Here is a 19,741-nt window from a genome sequence, read left to right on the forward strand (position 1 = left end):
TAGACCGAAATCATGAATTAAAATGACAAGTATTCCTCTGAAATCTGCCCTCACACGACTTAGCTGAAAGAAAAATGTTTTAGCTCTTGAAATGCTGCTAAAGCAAAACTTTTTTTTTTTTTCCAAAAGTGTTTTAACTGTGCAAAAGTAGTAGAAAGAAAAATATATATGTATAGATTTGGTATCACCATAGTTGTGCTGATTTGTGGTTTATATTACGTAGTCAAGGATGACGCTGTGCTAAGATTCTTTAAAAAAAAAATAAAAGGGAAAAAAATGTGTGCTATGAATTATTTGTGTTACGGTTTCCATTCTATACATGTATTTTCCATGCATTAGGATAAATTAACACAGTGTAAAAAAAAAAGGAAAATGTGTTTACTTCATGGCAGAAATGTTTCTGAAATATGCACTTTTTGTAAATTAGAAGCTGATTATTATTTTTTTTTAATCAATAAAAGTGTTTAAAAAAAAAAAAAAAGACAATAACCAAACGAAGAAGGGGCATAAAGACCCAACACAGTATCCAGTCCAGCATCAGTGTAATAGTAGACAAGTAACTTACTAAAACATCACAGGTGGAGATTTATCAAAACCTGTTCAGAGGAAAAGTTGACTAGTTGACCATAGCAACCAATCAGATTGCTTCTTTTATTTTTGGTTCACATGACGTTGTTCTGTTTTGTGCCAATATAAAGAAAATTTTGGTGGGAAAATACAAACCACGCATGATTGTACCTGGCATATTTTGAAGTTTGTGACACACTTCATATTGGAGCAAAGTGATATGTGAAATACTTAGCTAACCGTCCCTGCTCAACAATTTAACTGCAATCTATTCAAAGCTGTAACCATTAACATAAATATTCGTACCCTGTACTTAGGGTCAGAGCGATCAGGATCAGGTTTTAATTAAATGAGAACTCTGGAATAGGAAAATTGTCGTCCATACTGCCGGCAGTAAAAAAAAATAAACAGGTACATACCTTCCTTCCCTCCCCCGGTGCCTACGGTAACCGGCTCCGGCCTCCGCCGCGATCCTCTTCCTGGTTGCCGGTGGTCGGTGAGTCATACTGCACATAATCACCGGCCGCAGCGAAGTCCCAACTCGGCCGGTGATAGGCTGAGCGGCAGTGTGATGTTTTTGGCCCCAGCAGCATAGCAGAGGATCGCGGCGGAGGCTGAAGCCGGTTATCGGAGGCACCGGAGGAGCGAAGGAAGGTATGTACCTGTTTATTTTTTTACTGCCGGCCGTATGGTCGATAATTTTCCTATTCCGGAGCTCTACTTTAAGACTATCTCTGTACTTTGCTCTATTCAGCTTTCCCTTAACCCAGATCAGTCTTCCTGTTCCAGCCATTTAAAAAATACCCCCACAGCCTTCAGCATGCAGGGAGTTGTAGTTTTACAACAGCTGGAGGCACCCTGGTGGGGAAACACTGATATAGGGTTTGGCTGACAGGTATTCAATGTTTAGGGCTACATGGGAACTTTACCTGTGACATAGATTTTGCAGTCACAACTAATAAAACTGTATGTGGTTGTATTGCGGCAATGGCAACCAGAAATCTATCCCGGATAAACATGAAGCTACCCACCAATGTAGCACCAAGCCCCAACTTACATTTCTGTGCACCCTTAGGGGGGGGTGGATTTTATGACTATACTAGAGAGCATTGCCTGGTTTAAACTATCTAATCATAGAGGAAAAGAAACGTAGGAGGAAGCTCTTGTCCTCATAGCCCGGCCCCATATTCCGTGCTCAAATCCCACCAGAAAAAGGCCTAAAACAGCCTAATCAAGCGTTTGGTATATTTGCAGTGGTGGTATGACACCAGGCTAGGGGTGTGGGGGGGGAGTGCTGCCACACTGACAATTATTTGACACCATAATATGACATCACACTCTTTATTGAGTGGCAATGACAAATAGGTGACCCTATAGTAGTGCGTCCTTAACAACCAATCAGATTGCTTTTTTCATTTGTCACATGCTTTTTCAAAAGAGTTTTGCAGCTAAAACTAAGGCCCCTTTCACACTATAAAAACACTTCCGTTATGAAGGCCCTTTAGGAAATCGTCAGGTTCAAGTTCACTAACGGCCGTTAGAAAATCCCATTATAGTCTATGGCAGTGGTCTTCAACCTGCGGACCTCCAGATGTTGCAAAACTACAACTCCCAGAATGCCCGGACAGCCAACGGCTGTCCGGGCATGCTGGGAGTTGTAGTTTTGCAACATCTGGAGGTCCGCAGGTTGGAGACCACTGGTCTATGGGATTTTTCTAATAGCCGTTTTAACCCGTTATAGCCTGTTATAAATAACAGCCGTTATTTTGTGACGGAGCGATAGTAACGGGAGAATTAGTGCATGCACTATTTCTCTCGTTGATTCGCCCGTTATTAACGGGTTAAAACGGCTATAAGAAAAATCCCATAGACTATAATGGGATTTTCTAACGGCCGTTAGTGATTTTGAACCGGCCGTTTTCCTATAACGGAAGTGTTTTTATAGTGTGAAAGGGCCTTATCCCCTATCCTCCATTCCTCCTCTATGGGAGCGCCAAAGAGACCAGAGTACAGGGCATCTCCGGCGCTCCCATAGAAATGAATAATGCGCGTGCCGTCACCAGCGCGCTCCTCTCAGAGAGTTGGGGCCTGTGCTGGAGATTTACATTAAAAAAATGAAAGAAGTTAGCCGATTGGTTGCCATGGGCAACAGAGGTGTTGATAAATCTCCCTTTATCTAGCCTTAGTAACTGTACAGTACTGCTGCTTCCTCTCATTGATCTCCTCACCAGCATTACACTGTACAGCAGAATAACATGTCAGTGGATTTCTCTTATAACTGCCCCTATAGTGGTAAGATACGGCTGACGGGCACTGTAAACCAGTGTTTCCCAACCAGGGTGCCTCCAGCTGTTGCAAAACTACAACTCCCAGCATGCCTGGACAGCAAACGGCTCATCCATGCAGCAACGTCCGGGCATGCTGGGAGTTGTAGTTTTATAACAGCTGGAGGCACCCTGGTTGGGAAACACCACTGTACATTCTATCGGGGTCTTCCAACTAGTGAGCAGTGTGGAACAGCGCGACCCGGAAGTCGTTAGCGGCGTGAGGAGACTACTTCCGGGCCGGTGTAAAGTTTTGCTGCACGTTGCTGTATGGATGTGTTTAGCGTCCAGGAACATGGCTTCAGAAGTGTGGAACCGCACGTGTATCCCCCGGCCTGCCATCCAGTGCCAGCTGACCGTGCCCTTCGGAGACAGCACAGGTGATGGAGGGAGGTATGAGGAGCTCCCCGGGGGCAGTGTAATGCAGCTGTCACACACATAGGAGAGCTTCAGTGTGATGGTGTGGGCTGGGGAATTGTCTAATACAGTGTTCCCCAACCAAGGTGCTTCCAGCTGTTGCAAAACTACAACTCCCAGCATGCTGGGAGTTGTAGTTTTGCAATAACTGGGGGCACCCTGACTGGAAAACACTGTTCTAATATAATGATAGTTGCTGACTATAATATAGCCCATTGTTTCTTAAAGGGGTACTCCAGTGGGAAAACTTTTTTTTTTTATTTTTTTAAATGAACTGATGGCAGAAAGTTACAGATTTGTAAATTACTTCTATTTAAAAATCTTAATCCTTCCAGTACTTATTATTATCTGTATGCTACAGAGGAAATTCATTTCTTTTTTGTCTTGTCCACAGTGCTCTCTGACACCTGCTGCCTGTGACAGGAACTGTCCAGAGCAGCATAGGTTTGCTATGGGGATTTCCTCCTGCTCTTCCAGGTTATACGGGTCTATGGTGACCCGGAATATAAGGGGGATTGCGGTTGTCCATGACACCTACGATCCCCCCAGAAGGGATAGGAGTGAGGTGGCAGGGGTGTCACCCCTCCTATCCCTGCTATTGGTCGTAAAAAGCGACCAATAGCAGATCGGGGGGGGGGGTTAACTTTAGTTTTCCCCATTCTGCCCACTCACAATAGGCGGGGCAGGACGGGGAAACGAAAGAGGACCGGGCACCAAAGTCCACTTACCCATCGGCGACGGCTGCGATCGGGACGGGAATCGGCGGAAGAAGAGGACGGCGATGCGACTCCCTGGATCCTACGGAAGTCGGTGAGTTGCCTAGCAACATATGGAGAGCTACAGTCTGAGACCACTATACAGTGGTCTCTATACTGTACCCCTCCAGAAGTTGCAAAACTACAACTCCCAGCATGCCCAGACAGCTGTTTGGGCATGCTGGAATATGTAGTTTTGCAACAGCTGGAGGGCTACAGTTTGAGACCACTATATAGAGGTCCCTAAACTGTAGCCCTCCAGAACTTGCAAAACTACAACTCCTAGCATTCCCACACAGCAGTTTGCTGTGTGGGCATGCTGGGATTTGTAGTTTTGCTACAACTGGAGGGACACGGTTTAGAGATCACTGTTCAGTGGTCTCTAACTGTAGCCCTCCAGATGTTGCAAAACTGCAAATCCCAGCATGCCCAAACAGCTGTCTCGGCATGCTGGGAATTGTAGTTGAGTACCTCTAGCTGTTGCATAACTACATCTCCCAGCATGCCCTTCGGCGATCAGTACATGCTGGGAGTTAAAGTTTTGCAACAGCTGGAGGCACACTGGTTGGAAAATACTGAGTTAGATAACTGAAGGTTTTCCAACCAGTGTGCCTCAAGCTGTTGCAAAAGTACAACTCCCAGCATGCACGGTCTGTCAATAATGCTGGGAGTTGTAGTTTTGAAACAGCTGGAGGGTACATTCACACGGGCAGGTTTACAGTAAGTTCTCTGCTTCAAGTTTGGGCTGCGGGAAATTTTTCGCCGCAGCGCAAACTCCTAGCGGGAAACTCGCTGTAAACGCCCGCCAGTGTGAATGTACCCTAAAAACACTACACTACCACATAATAAAGGGTAAAACACTACATATATACACCCTTACACTGTCCCCCCTCCCCCAATAAAAATCAAAAACGTATCGTACGCCAGTGTTTCCAAAACGGAGCCTCCAGCTGTTACAGAACAACAACTCCTTGTATTTCCGGACAGCCACTGACTGTCCAGGCGTGTTAGGATTTTAGCAACAGCTGGAGGCACCCTGATAGGGGTATTCTACGCCAGTGATTCCCAATGTCCACCCCTATGCGATCCCTAATTTAGTCCTCAAATGCGCATGGCGCTCTCTCATTTCAGAGCCCTGTCGTATTTCAAGGAAACAGTTTAGGGCCACATATGCGGTATTTCCGTACTCGGGAGAAATTGCACTTCAAATTTTGGGGTGCTTTTTTTTTTCCTTTTACCCCTTATGAAAAGGAAAAGTTGGGGGCTACACCAGCCTGTTAGTTTAAAAAAAAAATTAAATTTTTTACACCAACATGCTGGTGTTGCCCCATACTTTTTATGGAAATACCCCATATATGGGCGTAAAATGTTCTGCGGACGCACAACAAGGTTCAGGAGTGATAGCGCACTATGTACATTTGAGGCCTAAATTGGTGATTTGCACAGGGGTGGCTGATTTTACAGCGGTTCTGACAAACGCAAAAAAATACCCACATGTGACCCCATTTTGGAAACTACACCCCTGACGGAAAGTAACAAGGGGTATAGTGAGCCTTAACACCCCACAGGTGTTTGACAAATTTTCATTTAAGTTGGATGGTTAAGTGAAGAAAAATATTTTTTTTTAAACTAAAATTCTGGTGTTACCCTAAATTTTTCATCTTCGCAAGGGAAAATAGGAAAAAAGCCCCACAAAATTTGTAACCCCATTTCTTCTGAGTAAGAACATACCCCATATGTGGATGTAAAGTGCTCTGCTGGCGCACTACAATGCTCAGAGGAGAAGGAGCGCCATTGGGATTTTGAAGATAAAATTTGTCCGGAATTGAAGGCCACGTGTGTTTACAAAGCCCCATAGCGCCAGAACAATGGACCCCCCCACATGTGACCCCATTTTGGAAACTACACCCCTCACAGAATGTAATAAGGGGTATAATGAGCATTTACGCCCCACAGGTGTCTGACAGATCTTTGGAACAGTGATCCGTGAAAATGAAAAATTTAATTTTTCATTTGCACAGCCCACTGTTCCAAAAGTCTGTCAAAATCCAGTGGGGTGTAAATACTCACTGCACCCCTTTTTAAATTCTGTGGGGGGTGTAGTTTCCAAAATGGGGTCACATGTGGGGGGGTCCATTGTTCTGGCGCTATGGGGCTTTGTAAACGCACATGGCCCCCGACTTCCATTCCAAACAAAATCTCTTTCAAAAAGCTCAATGGCGCTCCTCCCCTTCTAAGCATTGTAGTGTGCCAGCAGAGCACTTGACGTCCACACATGAGGTATTTCCATACTCAGAAGAAATGGGGTTACAAATTTTGGGGATCATTTTCTCCTAGTATCCCTTGTAGAAATGTAAAATTTTGGGGGAAAAAAACTGCATTTTTGTGAAAAAAATTATTTTTTTTTCTTTACACATCCGACTTTCACAAAAAGTCGGCAAACACCTGTGGGGTGTTAAGGCTCACTGTACTACTTGTTACGTTCCTTGAGGGGTGTAGTTTCCAAAATAGTATGCCATGTTTTTTTTTTTTTTTTTTTTTTTTTGCTGTTTGGCTTCCAAAATGTGACATGCCCCCCAAAAGCCATTTCAGCAAAATCTGCTTTCTAAAAGCTAAATGTGACTCCTTCTCTTCTGAGCATTGTAGTTCACCTGCAGAGCATTTTATGTCCTAACATGGGGTATTTATATACTCAGAAGAGATGGGGTTACAAATTTTGGAGGGCATTTTCTCCCAATACCCTTTGTAAAAATGATAAATTTTGGGGGGGAAAAACTGCACTTTCGTGGAATTTTTTTTTTTTTCATTTACACATCCGACTTTAACAAAATGTCGTCAAACACCTGTGGGGTGTTAAGGCTCACTGGACCCCTTGTTACGTGCCTAGAGGGGTGTAGTTTCCAAAATGGTATGCCATGTGGGGATTTTCTGCTGCTCTGGCACCATAGGGGCTTCCTAAATGTGACATGCCCCCCAAAAACCGTTTCAGCAAAATTCACTCTCCAAAATCCCATTGTCGCTCCTTCCCTTCTGAGCCCTCTACTGCGCCCGCCGAACACTTGACATACACATATGAGCTATTTCCTTACTCGAGATAAATTGGGTTACACATTTTGGGGTGCTTTTTCTTCTATTACCCCTTGTAAAAAATCAAAAACTGGGTCTACAAGAACATGCAAGTGTAAAAAATGAAGATTTAGAATTTTCTCCTTCACTTTGCTGCTATTCCTGTGAAACACCTAAAGGGTTAACAAACTTTCTGAATGTAATTTTGAATACTTTGAGGGGTGCAGTTTTTATAATGGGGTCATTTGTGGGGTATTTCTAATATGAAGGCCCTTCAAATCCACTTCAAAACTGAACTGGCCCCTGAAAAATTCCAATTTTGAAAATTTTGTGAAAAATTGGAAAATTGCTGCTGAACTTTGAAGCCCTCTAATGTCTTCGAAAAGTAAAAACATGTCAACTTTATGATGAAAATATAAAGTAGACATATTGTTTATGTGAATCAAAATATAATTTTTTGGAATGTCTGTTTTGCTTACAAGCAGAGAGCTTCAAATTTAGAAAAATGCAAAATGTTTAATTTTTTTTCATCAAATTTTGCAATTTTTCACCAATAAATAATTCAAGTATCGGCAAAAATTTACCACTAACATAAAGTAGAATATGTCACGAAAAAACATTCTCGGAATCAGAATGGAAGGTAAAAGCATCCCAGAGTTATTAATGTTTAAAGTGCCAAGCCCATTTTGGCCTTAAGGACCAGACCAATTTTATTTTTGCATTTTTGTTTTTTGCTCCTCGCCTTCTAAAAATCATAACTCTCTTATATTTCCATCCACAGACCCATATGAGGGCTTGTTTTTTGCGTCACCAATTGTACTTTGTAATTACATCACTTATTTTACCATAAAATGTACGGCGCAACCAAACAAATATTATTTATGTGGGAAAATTGAAAAAAAAAAACGCAATTTAGCAAATTTTGGAAGGTTTTGTTTTCACGCTGTACACTTTACGGTAAACATTACATGTTTTCTTTATTCTGTGAGTCAATATGATTAAAATGATACCCATGATTATATTATTTTCTATAATTGTACCGCTTAAAAAAATCTCAAACCATTTTAACAAAATTAGTATGTTTGAAATTGCCCCATTTTGACTACCTATAACTTTCAAATTTTTCCGTATATGGGGCGATATGAAGGCTAATTTTTTGCGCCATGATCTTTAGTTTTTATCAGTACCACTTTTGCTTTGGTTTTATTTTTTATTTTTTTTGGGACTAAAATGTGACAAAAATGCAGCAATTTTTGAACTTTTAATTTTTTTTTTCCGTTTACGCCGTTCACCGTACGGGATGATTAACAATATATTTTAATAGTTCAGACTTTTACGCACGCGGCGATACCAAATATGTGTGTGTTAATAATAATTTTATGTATTTTTTTTTTTTTGGGTGGGGAATGGGAAAAACGGACGTTTTACTTTTTTATTGGGGAGGGGATTTTTCCCTTTTTTTTTTTACTTTTTTATTTTACATTTTTTAACTTTTTTTTTTTTTTTTTTACACTTTTTTTGTCCCCATAGGGGACTATGCATTGCAATCAGTTGATTGCTAATACTGTGCAGTGCTATGTATAGGACACAGCACTGCTCAGTATTATCGGTGATCTTCTGCTCTGGTCTGCTCGATCTCAGACCAGAGCAGAAGACCCTGGGAGACGGCCGGAGGCAGATGAGGGGACCTCCGGCCGCCATGCAGGATGATCGGATCACCGCGGCAGCGCTGCGGGCGATCCGATCATCCGTTCAAAGTACCGCACTGCTGCAGATGCTGTGATCTGTATTTATCACGGCATTGGAGGGGTTAATGGTGGACATCCGCGCGATCGCGGACATCTGCCATTACCGGTGGGTCCCTGGCTGCTGATAGCAGCCGGGACCTGCCAGGCATGACGCGAGCACCGCTTCGGTGCTCGCGATCATGTCGGCGCGTAAATGTACGTCATGGTGCGTTAAGTACCACGTCACCATGACGTACATTTACATCCATTGTCGTTAAGGGGTTAAGCGCGGTCCTCAAGCACCCCCAACAGGTCATGTTTTCTGGATTTTCTTAGTCTTTCACAGTTGATATAACTGTGGTGACGCCTGATTCACTGACCACAACTATATCACCTGTGAAAGACTAAAGAAATCCTGAAAACATGACCTGTTGGGGGGGGGGGGGTCATGAGAACCGCGCTTGAAAAACACTGATGTAACCGGTCTGTAGCCCACTCACTACAACAATGGTGTTTCCAAACCAGGGTGTCTCCAGGCATGCTGGGAGTTGTAGTTTTGCAACAGCTGAAGTCACCCTGGCTAGGAAACACTGAAGTGCAATCTGGAGTCCACACATCTCTGCTAAAGAATTGTGAACACAGATAAAGCATGGCTTGTGTGTTGTGTACGCTGTGTATGTGGCGGGCAGCATGGCTTGTGTGTTGTGTATGCTGTGTGTGGCAGACAGCATGGCTTGTGTGTTGTGTACACTGTGTGTGGCGGGCTGCATGGTTTATGTTGTGTACGCTGTGCGTGTGTGTGGCAGGCAGCATGTTTTGTGTTGTGTACGCTGTGCGTGTGAGGGGCAGCATGGTTTGTGTTGCGTACGCTGTGCGTGTGTGTGTATGGCGGGCAGTATGATTTGTGTTACGTACACTGTGCGCGTGTGGCGGGCAGCATGGTTTGTGTGTTGTGTACGCTGTGTGTGTGTGTGGCGGGCAGCATGGTTTGTGTGTTGTGTACACAGTGTGTGTGGCGGGCTGCATGGTTTGTGTGTTGTGTACGCTGTGTGTGTATATGGCGGGCAGCATGGCTTGTGTGTTGTGTACGCTGTGTGTGTATATGGCGGGCAGCATGGCTTGTGTGTTGTGTACGCTGTGTGTGTGGTCGGGCAGCATGGCTTGTGTGTTGTGTACGCTGTGTGTTGGGTCGGGCAGCATGGCTTGTGTGTGTACGCTGTGTGTGTGACAGGCAGCATGGCTTGTGTGTTGTGTACGCTATGTGTGTGACAGGCAGCATGGCTTGTGTGTTGTGTACGCTGTGTGTGTGTGGTCAGGCAGCATGGCTTGTGTGTTGTGTATGCTGTGTGTGTGTGACAGGCAGCATGGTTTGTGTGTTGTGTACGCTGTGTGTGTGTGGTCGGGCAGCATGGCTTGTGTGTGTGTATGTGGCAGGCAGCATGGCTTGTGTGTTGTGTACGCTGTGTTTGTGGTCGGGCAGCATGGCTTGTGTGTTGTGTACGCTGTGTGTGTGTGACAGGCAGCATGGCTTGTGTGTTGTGTATGCTGTGTGGTCGGGCAGCATGGCTTGTGTGTTGTGTACGCTGTGTGTGTATGTGGCAGGCAGCATGGCTTGTGTGTTGTGCACGCTGTGTGTGTGTGTGTGGTCGGGCAGCATGGCTTGTGTGTTGTGTACGCTTTGTGTGTGTGGTCGGGCAGCATGGCTTGTGTGTTGTGTATGCTGTGTGTGTGTATGTGGCGGGCAGCATGGCTTGTGTGTTGTGCACGCTGTGTGTGTGGTCGATCGGGCAGCATGGTTTGTGTTGTGTACGCTGTGTGTGTATGTTGCGGGCAGCATGGCTTGTGTGTTGTGTACGCTGTGTGTGTGTATGTGGCGGGCAGCATGGCTTGTGTGTTGTGTACGCTGTGTGTGTGTGGTCGGGCAGCATGGCTTGTGTGTTGTGTACGCTTTGTGTGACAGGCAGCATGGCTTGTGTGTTGTGTCTGCTGTGTGTGTGTGGTCGGGCAGCATGGCTTGTGTGTTGTGTATGCTGTGTGTGTATGTGGCGGGCAGCATGGCGTGTGTGTTGTGCACGCTGTGTGTGTGTGGTCGGTCGGGCAGCATGGTTTGTGTTGTGTACGCTGTGTGTGTATGTTGCGGGCAGCATGGCTTGTGTGTTGTGCACGCTGTGTGTGTATGTGGCGGGCAGCATGGCTTGTGTGTTGTGCACGCTATGTATTCTGCTGTGGGAATAGAATGGGGTCCTGTCAGGAGCACAAGGAAAGATGTTCATGTGAATGGATCTGGTGCTGGTCACACACAGCAGATTACTGTTGTGCAGCAGGGTTTGCCCTCATTTTGGGCATGGTTCCGCCTCATTCAGTGAGTGTAATCCGCATCTGACTACCCAGTGTGATGTCCATATTAATATTTACCACAACATTTAGAATCCATGGCTGAATACATTTGCACAATGTGCACTACAGCAAAGGTCCCCATGTAATTTGTGCGTTTTTAACACCAACTCGGTTGCAGAATGAATAAAGCTGTAAATAAATTCTCTATGGTTATAGACAAGTTGATGTTTGGTACATCTGGTATGTTCTTTGTAAATATTATTTTACAGTGGAGTTTGTTTGAAATGTTGTACAAATCAGATCTTTAATATCCAGTACTGAAGAAACCATTATTCTTTATCTTTTTCCCCCCTCCAGAAAAATGTATTCAGGACGTGGTGGAGAAATGTTCTGCCGTTCACTCATTTTTGAAGAGCCAGGCATTAAATGCAGAAGTGGCAACCTTGGATTCCATCTTGTATGTGTTTCACCACAGGCTGAGTGGTCATAAATCTTATCTGGCTTTAAAACAGGTAGGTAGTCCATATGGTATAGTGCAGTGGTCTTCAACCTGCCGACCTCCAGATGTTGCAAAACTACAACTCCCAGCATGCCCGGACAGCCAACGGCTGTCCGGGCATGCTTGGAGTTGTAGTTTTGCAACATCTGGAGGTCCGCAGGTTGCAGACCACTGGTATAGTGGATTGTGTACGGGCCAATGGACACTGAGTAAATCCAGTGAGGAATTTCCTCAGCGGATCTTGGCCACCTAGAATTGGCGCTTATTTTGGGATGAACTTTACAGCAGAAATAAGCTTTGGAATTTCTGAGCAGATTTTGATGAAAGAAGGAACATGTTAATTTTTTGTGTGTGGGGGAGGGGGATCCAGATGTCTGTCAGAAGTTCCGTAGTGTGCCCTGTGCAGCATATTCTAATTGATGTCAATGAGATTCTGCTGCAGGTGGATTTTTCTAAGTTTCTAAGGGTTTTGTTAGTTTTGAACATCCAATGAATTTGCTAGAAGTTTGTGATCAGTGCTTGTTATGACATTATGTCTATGCCTTATGGAAGATTTATTATTTTGGGAGGGGACATGCTTGGACCTTTATGATGTTGTAGATGATCACGCTGCTTGTATACAAGTACCTGCTGGGGCCACAATCCATTCTTGTAGACATCCAGAGGAAAAAACAAGCTATACCTGTGCAAAGAAATACATTTAGTTATAGGGGGTTGTCCTGCAATAAGTGATTTTTTTTTTAACTCCGTTTTGTACTGATCACAGTGCAGTACATTTACTTTACTGTCTATAAGAGCTTGTTTTATAGTGGGTCAGTACCAGCTTCAGTATCAGCAGCTGGGCACTCACTTCTAATGGCAATGTTCACCCTTAAAGCGTACCTGTTAGATTGAACAATTTTTTTTAATTTTTTTTTTTTTTTTTATATATCACTCAGTACCTAATCTTGACCATGTACATCTATATTATAAATTTTTTTTTATTTTTATTTTTTAAACGTCATGAAGGGCTGAACCCAATACTCTGCAATAGATAACACAGAAGCAAGGCTAACAATAAAGCAGCTATGGTGAGTCGGGAAGGGCATGTAAACACAAACAGAAGCACCCAATACCGGAGCACCAAAACATTATGATTGCTACGTTAACCATGTAAATCTGTAAGAGGAGTACCTCTATACATCAACACAGTAGTCTAGAACACCCAGCGGGCTACAAACACATGAAGGGGAGAGGGGTAGGGAAGGGAGGAAAGGTACAAAGACAGACACAGAACAAATCACAGAGTGGGGGGGGGGGGGGGGGGAATAAAAGGGAAAGGAGATGGGGCTAGATAGATCAAGGTGACTGTTGGTCAGAAAAGCGGTCCCAAGGTTCCCAAACCGAGAGAAAAGAGGGGCCAGAATTATTCAATGAGGCTGTGAGGGATTCCAAGGAGCGGATCTCACGGATACGGACAAACAGATCAGAGGGAGGAAGAGTTCTCTTCCAACATTTAGCTATAAGGGTTTTAGCAACTAAAGCAATATGCATAAAAAGCTTGAACGGTTTCTTAGAGCGGGATGAGAAAGGTGGGGAAGATAGATTCGGGGATCTAGAGGGACCAGGACACCCAAGGTATCGGATATCAACCGCTGTACCATTTTCGAGTAATCTCCTATTGAGAGGACAGGACCAAAAAATATGAAACGCCGTTCCCAAACCCACTCCACAACGCCAGCATTGAGAGATGGTAGGGTTCAGTCTGTTTAAAAGCTCAGGAGTGGGATATCGGCCCATAATCATTTTTTTTTATCATGTACATCTAATTTTTATGTGTCTAGCACCTATATATATAATTTTTTTTTTTTTTATTATTACACTTTTAATTTACCTCACTGTGCAGGTCTTTGCCCCCCTCCCTCAGTATGCTGTCCTCAGTATGATCTCCCCTAGCATTAGCAAAACTACAACTCCCAGCGGGACACAAGCTGACAGTGGGAGGATTTTCCCTCCAGCTGTGAGCCCTGCGCTCACAGCTGTCAATCAAGGAAGTGTGTCCATGACATAGGTGATGATGCATGGACACAGCAGGACTAGAATGTGTCCAAGCAGGCAGGGGGGCAGTTGCTTGACTGGCTTTTTCAGGATGAAATACTGAAAATGTTCTAATGAAAGCAATTGCAAAACTTATCAAAAGTTTTTGTATCTGACAGTGCCCATTTAATCCTTTAGAAGCCATTTAGAGCTGCAGGTAGCCAGAAGCGCTGTGCAGGGAAATACACTGAAGATGATGCACAACTAAACTAGCACTGTTGCCCCTTTTATTCTCAGGATTTACTGAAAGGGGTACTCAGGTGAAAAACTTTTTTTATTTCTATTTTTTTAAATGAACTGGTGCCAGAAAGTTAAACAGATTTGTAAATTACTTTTATTTACAAATCTTAATCTTTCCATTACTTATTAGCAGCTGTATGCTACAGAGGAAATTATTTTCTTTTTGAATTTCTTTTTTTTTTTTTTTTTTTTTTTGTCCACAGTGCTCTCTGCTGACACCTCTGTCCGTGTCAGGAACTGTCTAGAGCAGCATAGGTTTGCTATGGAGATTTTCTCCTGCTCTGGAAAGTTCTTGATATGGGCATCAGGTGTCAGCAGAGAGCACTGTGGCCAAGATAAAAAAGAAATTCAAAAAGAAAAGAGTTTCCTCTGTGGCATACAGCTGCTAATAAGTACTGGAAGGATTAAGATTTTTTTTAATAGAAGTAATTTACAAATCTCTCTAACTTTCTGGCACCAGTTAATTTAAAAAAAAAAATTTCCACCAAAATACTCCTTTAACTTGTCATAGGGACCCCTAACTGATCAGTAGAATGAGCCTGGTAGTGTGCACAAAGTTTATTTTTATTTTTTTATGGATCTGTATTTTTCTTATGTATCTATGTATATTGTAACCATCAAGGGTAATCTAAAGGAAATGTTATCTAAAGGAAATGTAATCAAAGACTATTGCCAAGTTACAGAAGTGTTATTTGCTGTTTCTCTTTGATCTACTACTTCTTAGGTTTTAATAGGTTTTTATATGGATGTGTGTTTTCACAATTCTGCTGGTTATGGCTTGGAAACTGACCACAGTTAAATTGGTTGTGTCGTGGAGAGTCATCCAGTGTCTAGTGAATATCATGTGTGGGTCCTATTAATACTTACTGGGTGCTGGACTGCGCACCATGCATGCGGTTGGGTCAGGAGAGTATGTCTGGACAACCATCAGACTCCTTCTATTGTCATAGAAAAGATCTATAGTGGCAGCACAGTGCTAAATGTCACTATTTACTGCTAAGGTAAAATATGATTTAATTTTTTCTCCTTCAGGTACAACAGTGTACAAGACGCGTAAAGTCAATGGATTTAGAAGGGTCCTTAAAAGAAATTATGGAATTGTGCCCAAAGTATGTTTTTACTGTGATTTTATGTTTCTACTTTAAAGGAAATTATGCTTTTGATTTGCTAAGATTTTGCTTCCTTTTCTATTGCCTTCAGATGGTAGAGATTTAAAGGGGTACTCCGCCCCTGGCATCTTATCCCCTATCCAAAGGATAGGATGATAAGATGTTTGATCGCCAGGGTCCCGCTGCTGCGGCACCCCGCCATCATTACTTCTCAGAGCGAGTTCGCTCTGTGCGTAATGACGGGCGATACAGGGGCCGGAGCAGCGTGACGTCATGGCTCCGCCCCTCATGACATCATGGCCTGTCCCCTTAATGCAAGTCTATGGCAGGGGGCGTGACGACCGCCACACCCCCTCCCATAGACTTGTATTGACGGGGGCGGGCCGTGACGTCACGAGGGGCGGAGCCGCGACGTAACGATGCTCTGGCCCCTGTATTGCCCGTCATTACGTGCAGAGTGATCTCGCTCTGCGCAGTAATGATAGCTGGGTGCTACAGCAGCGATCCCCGGAGTCCCCCGCAGCCGGACCCCGGCGATCTGACATCTTATCCCCTATCCTTTGGATAGGGGATAAGATGTCTAGGGGCGGAGTACCCCTTTACAGTACAGAAATGTGTACTTGTCTGTCTCACTTCCCCACCGCTATGTATACTTATTAAAAAACTACATATGACAGTGCAAAAGAAAGGGGCCCTCAAACAGCCCCATATGCAAAAAAAAAGGAAGAATATGGCAACTTCTAACAAAATTTTACTTTCTAAAAAGTAGTAAAGTAAAACAAAGCTTTCACACTGCCGTTGTGCCCTACAGGAAAACGGCCATTTGGTTGGATATTGTTGTAATTGTATAGAGATAAGATGCCATTTTCACAGTACACTGTATAGAAACATAGAATGTGTCGGCATATAAGAGCCATATGGCCCATCTAGTCTGCCCAATAATCTGAATACTATCAATAGTCCCTGGCCGTATCTTATATGAAGGATAGCCTTATGCTTATCCCATACATGTTTTTTTTTTTTTTTTTAACTCTGTATAGCCCTTTTTTTTTCTGTAGATTATGGATATTAAAAAGTCGAGGAGGAAAAAAAATCAAACCTCAAAGTCACTGCTTGCTTAACCTCTTGAGGATGCAGTGATTTCTTTCTCTTTTGGTAAAAAGTGAACACCTTTTTAAAATTATACCTACTTTAAAAAAAATTACTTTTTGTATTAGTATGCTTAAAATTGTCCTATTCTGACTACTATAACTCTTATTTTTCTGTAGACAGGGCTATACGAGGGCTAATTATTTTATATATTTTTTTTATATGTATCATTTTTATTTTGATGGGACCTTTTGATCAAATTTTATTTATAATTATTTCTAGTATATGAAGTGACCAACAACTCTTTACTGGAAATTTTTTCTGATATTTTTCTACTTTTATGCCATGGCTGTGCGGATTAATTAACATTATATTTTAATTTTTTGGACATTTGATTGCATATACTGTTCAGTAGCATTGATCAGTGTTATCGGTGCTATGCTGCTCCAGCCTGCAAGGCTGGCTGGGAGCATCAGACCACTGATCGGACGTGGCGGAGGCAGGTAAGGGCCCTCCCTTCGTCCTCTCAGCTGATCGGTGAAAACGCAATTTTCCCGATAAGCTCCGCTGAGCTGCCGGGTTAATTTTATTTTCGTTCTAGATGCCGCAATCAGGTTTGATTGCGGCATCTAAAGGGTTAATGCCAGGCATCGGTCCAATCGGCAGTGCCCGGCATTAACCCCTGGGTCCTGGCTGCTGATAGCAGTTGGGACCCAGTGGGTTTGAAGTGTGCTCAGCTCGTGAGCACAATTCATAGTCCAGTAACAGGACCACCCTGCGTCGTTGAAGGGGTACTCCAGTGTAAAACAATTTATTTTAAATCAGCTGGTGCCAGGAAGTGAAACAGATTTGTTAATTACTACTATTAAAAAAATCTTAATCCTTCCAGTACTTATCAGCTGCTGTATACTACACAGGAAGTTCTTTTCTTTTTGACTTTCCTTTCTGTCTGACCACAGTGCTCTCTGCTGATACCTCTGTGCATGTCAGCAACTGTCCAAAGTAGGAGCAAATCCCCATAGCAAACCTATCCTGCTCTGGACAGTTACTGACATGGACAGAGGTGTCAGCAGAGAGCACTGGTCAGGCAGAAAAGAAAGTAAAAAAGAAAAGAATTTCCTGTGTAGTATACAGCAGCTGATAACTACTGGAATGATTAAGATTTTTAAGTAGAAATAATTTACAATTCTGTTTAACTTTCTGGCTCCAGTTGATTTAAAATAAATTGTTTTCTACCGGAGTACCCCTTTGAGGACCAGGACGCAAGGGACAGGGATGTGGAAATCCTATCGCCCGACGCCCGGGACAAGTAGTTTTGGGTGCCGGCAGGTGATTTTTTTTTATAGATTTAGCCCTGTATTGGGCAAGCAGGGACAGACAGACTTCCCCCTTATTTTTCTTTAATGCCGGTGTGAGGTGCAGGAGCCGATGCAAGTCTGCACCTCACACTGGCGCTCAGGGTGTATGGAGGGGGCAGTGGCGGCCCCACTGATTTCAGTAGCCGGGGGCCGCTGCTCAGAGCCCCCCAGCCGGTGTGAGGGGAGCGAGGGCAGAGCCTGAGGTCGCACGTCTGCAGGCGATGATTAAGCCACGCCCCCTCATCCCCAAACCCCCCCCTCCCGGAGGATGGAAAGCGCACAGGAAGACGGGGGGAGAATGAGAATGTACACAGCTCCTTCCTCCCCCACACACAGCCTCTCCCTTCCCCCTGCTCTGTCTACACAGGACCTCATTTATCATGGGGAGGTTTCAAGTATTCACAGGGGAAAATACAGAGCGGGGAAAGGACGTGTGTGAGGAGACTGCACTGTACGGGCCAGGGACTTCACCTCACACCGGCTCAGGTGAGGAGGCCGAGCATGCAGGCGGCGGGAAGGGTGGTTGTATATGTATGTAATGTATGATTGGGGGGGGGGGGGGGTGTGTGTATCAGTGGCGGGTGTATGTGTCGTGTGTATGATGTGGGGTGTATCAATGGCGGGTGTATATATGATGTGTGTATGGTGTCTGTGTATGTAATGTATGATATAGGGGACAGTGGCAGGTGTATATATGATGTGTGCATATGTATGGTGTATATTTATGGTGTGAGTGTATGTCTATATATGATGTGTGTATGGTATATGTGTGATGTGTATGTAATGTATGATGTGGGGGGGCAGCTGCGGGTGTATGTATGATGTGTCTATGTATGATGTATGTAATGTATAATATAGGGGACAGTGACCCAGTATATGTGTATGTATGATATGTGTATGCATGTATGTTTTGTACAGGGGCGGACTGACAAGTGCTGCTGCCAGTTGTGCTAGCTAATGTTATTTATTTTCAGTGGCTTCTGGCCACCCGCACTAAATTGCACCCCCAGAATCCCGCCCCCTTCATACTCACCCGCCAACCAAGAGCCCCACGGATGCACGCAAACACGCCCGGACCAAAACTACAACTTCCAGCATGTTGCACCATAACCTAAACTGTAGAACTATAAAGTGCAACATGCTGGGAGTTGTAGTTTTGGTTCTGGTCAGCTGCAGAGCCATAGGCTGTATCGGGGCATGCTGGGAGTTGTTGTTACTAACTGCAATTCCCAGTATTCCTTGACACATCCTATGGCTCTGCAGCTGACACGAACCAAAACTACAACTCCCAGCATGTTACACAATAACCTTAACTGTACTACTTTACAGTGCAACATGCTGCAACACCCACACAACCATAGGCTGTATCAGGGCATGCTGGGTGTTGTAGTTATCTAGTAACTAAATGTAACTTCCAGAATTTTCTGACACATAATTACAGTAAATAAAATGTACCACATAAACTGAAGAAGCAGAACATTTTATCTACCAGGACAAGTGGATTTTCTTGAGGGACAAGTATTGTGTTCCGCTTTAGTCCCTTGGACAAGTAGTTGTTTGTTTTAATTTCCACACCCCTGGCATACCTGTACAGGTTAAGATTGCATAGACTGTTCAGTGCTGTGCCATAGCACAGCAATTATTAGTGCTCCATTGCTACAGGCTGTTATGGCTTCCTGGAGCAAGGAGCTCTGCGATGAGGCAGGTAAGGGCCCTCCCGATATCCCCTCAGCTGATCGGGACCCCATAATTTTCGTCACAGTGGTCCCGATCAGCCTGCTGAGCTAGCCAGGAATTAAATTACCAGCATTTAGATTCCACAATCAACTTTGATTGTGGCGTTTTAGGGTGCGTTCATACGCTTTTTGTTTTTGCGGGTTTTCCGCTGCATATATGAAAGGGGGCGGGCTCTTCTCGGCTGTCCGCAGCAGACTTTCCACGGAGGAATTTATGCTGCGGAAAATCCGCCGCAAGTCCTGTTGAAGTCAGTAGGGACTGCGGCGGATTTTCCGCAGCGTAAATTCCGCCACGGAAAATCTGCTTCGGACAGCCGAGAAGAGCCCGCCCCCTTTCATATATGCATCGGAAAACCCGCAAAAACTAAAAGCGTGTGATTCGCCAAGAAATTGGCGATACGAATCGCGATACCAGTGTGGCGATTCGATATATCCCGATAC

The 19,741-nt window shown here is 44.0% G+C and overlaps 1 protein-coding gene and 1 long non-coding RNA gene across 3 annotated transcripts in view; one reads left to right on the forward strand and one right to left on the reverse strand.

The window, feature by feature from the left end:
• LOC130355506 (uncharacterized) overlaps positions 1-19,741 on the reverse strand; it is a 289,775-nt gene that overhangs the window by 237,040 nt on the left and 32,994 nt on the right. The window lies entirely within an intron of this gene.
• NEPRO (nucleolus and neural progenitor protein) overlaps positions 2,987-19,741 on the forward strand; it is a 33,206-nt gene continuing 16,451 nt past the window's right edge. The window contains exons 1-3 of one of the 2 annotated variants that reach the window (XM_056555700.1): positions 2,987-3,284; positions 11,551-11,705; positions 15,041-15,117. In XM_056555700.1, the coding sequence (XP_056411675.1) occupies positions 3,275-3,284; positions 11,551-11,705; positions 15,041-15,117 (242 nt within the window). In that variant the 5' untranslated portion in view covers positions 2,987-3,274. The remainder of the gene's footprint in view (positions 3,285-11,550; positions 11,706-15,040; positions 15,118-19,741) is intronic. The other variant, XM_056555699.1, reaches the window with a different exon arrangement.

Source organism: Hyla sarda, chromosome 2 (genome assembly GCF_029499605.1).
Source record: "Hyla sarda isolate aHylSar1 chromosome 2, aHylSar1.hap1, whole genome shotgun sequence".
In the NCBI taxonomy this organism is placed as follows: domain Eukaryota; kingdom Metazoa; phylum Chordata; class Amphibia; order Anura; family Hylidae; genus Hyla; species Hyla sarda.